The sequence below is a fragment of the Ceratina calcarata genome, unplaced genomic scaffold (assembly GCF_001652005.2).
Source record: "Ceratina calcarata isolate Rehan_Ccalc_2016 unplaced genomic scaffold, ASM165200v1 scaffold215.2, whole genome shotgun sequence".
NCBI lineage: Eukaryota > Metazoa > Arthropoda > Insecta > Hymenoptera > Apidae > Ceratina > Ceratina calcarata.
In genome coordinates this window covers 6,358-6,732 of record NW_017143221.1, presented here as the reverse complement: position 1 = coordinate 6,732, position 375 = coordinate 6,358, and the positions used below count along the sequence as shown (strand labels likewise).

At 31.7% G+C, this 375-nt stretch overlaps 1 protein-coding gene across 2 annotated transcripts in view; it reads right to left on the bottom strand.

The window, feature by feature from the left end:
• Positions 1-33: 33 nt before the first annotated feature.
• Positions 34-375, bottom strand: part of LOC108622312 (brain protein I3) — a 6,632-nt gene continuing 6,290 nt past the window's right edge. For both annotated transcript variants that reach the window (XM_018020106.2, XM_018020105.2), the window contains exon 3: positions 34-354. In XM_018020106.2, coding sequence (XP_017875595.1) covers positions 223-354 — 132 coding nt within the window. In that variant the 3' untranslated portion in view covers positions 34-222. The remainder of the gene's footprint in view (positions 355-375) is intronic.

Here is a 375-nt window from a genome sequence, read left to right as displayed (position 1 = left end):
TAATAATAATAATAATAATAATAATAATAATAATAATAATAATACGAGATTTATGTCAATATTTTACAAAGGAAATACGTTCTCTTATAATCTCTCATAGTAAATACCATTGTTAAATATATCAATTCTGCTCGCAGCAGCTGCGACACAAAATATTAGTTCCTCGTATTTGTTCTTACATTTGCATTTGGAATTATAGCTTATAACAGAATTCTGTTTACGTTAACCGAAGTAGGCACCACAATTGGAGCAACGCCGGCTCTTCAACAGTAGACAACAAAGTATCCCAAATGGGAAGAACAGGATTGCACATAGTAATCCCAAACAGGAGAAATCATCCTCTATCACTCCCACCTGAATGATACAATTTATAAT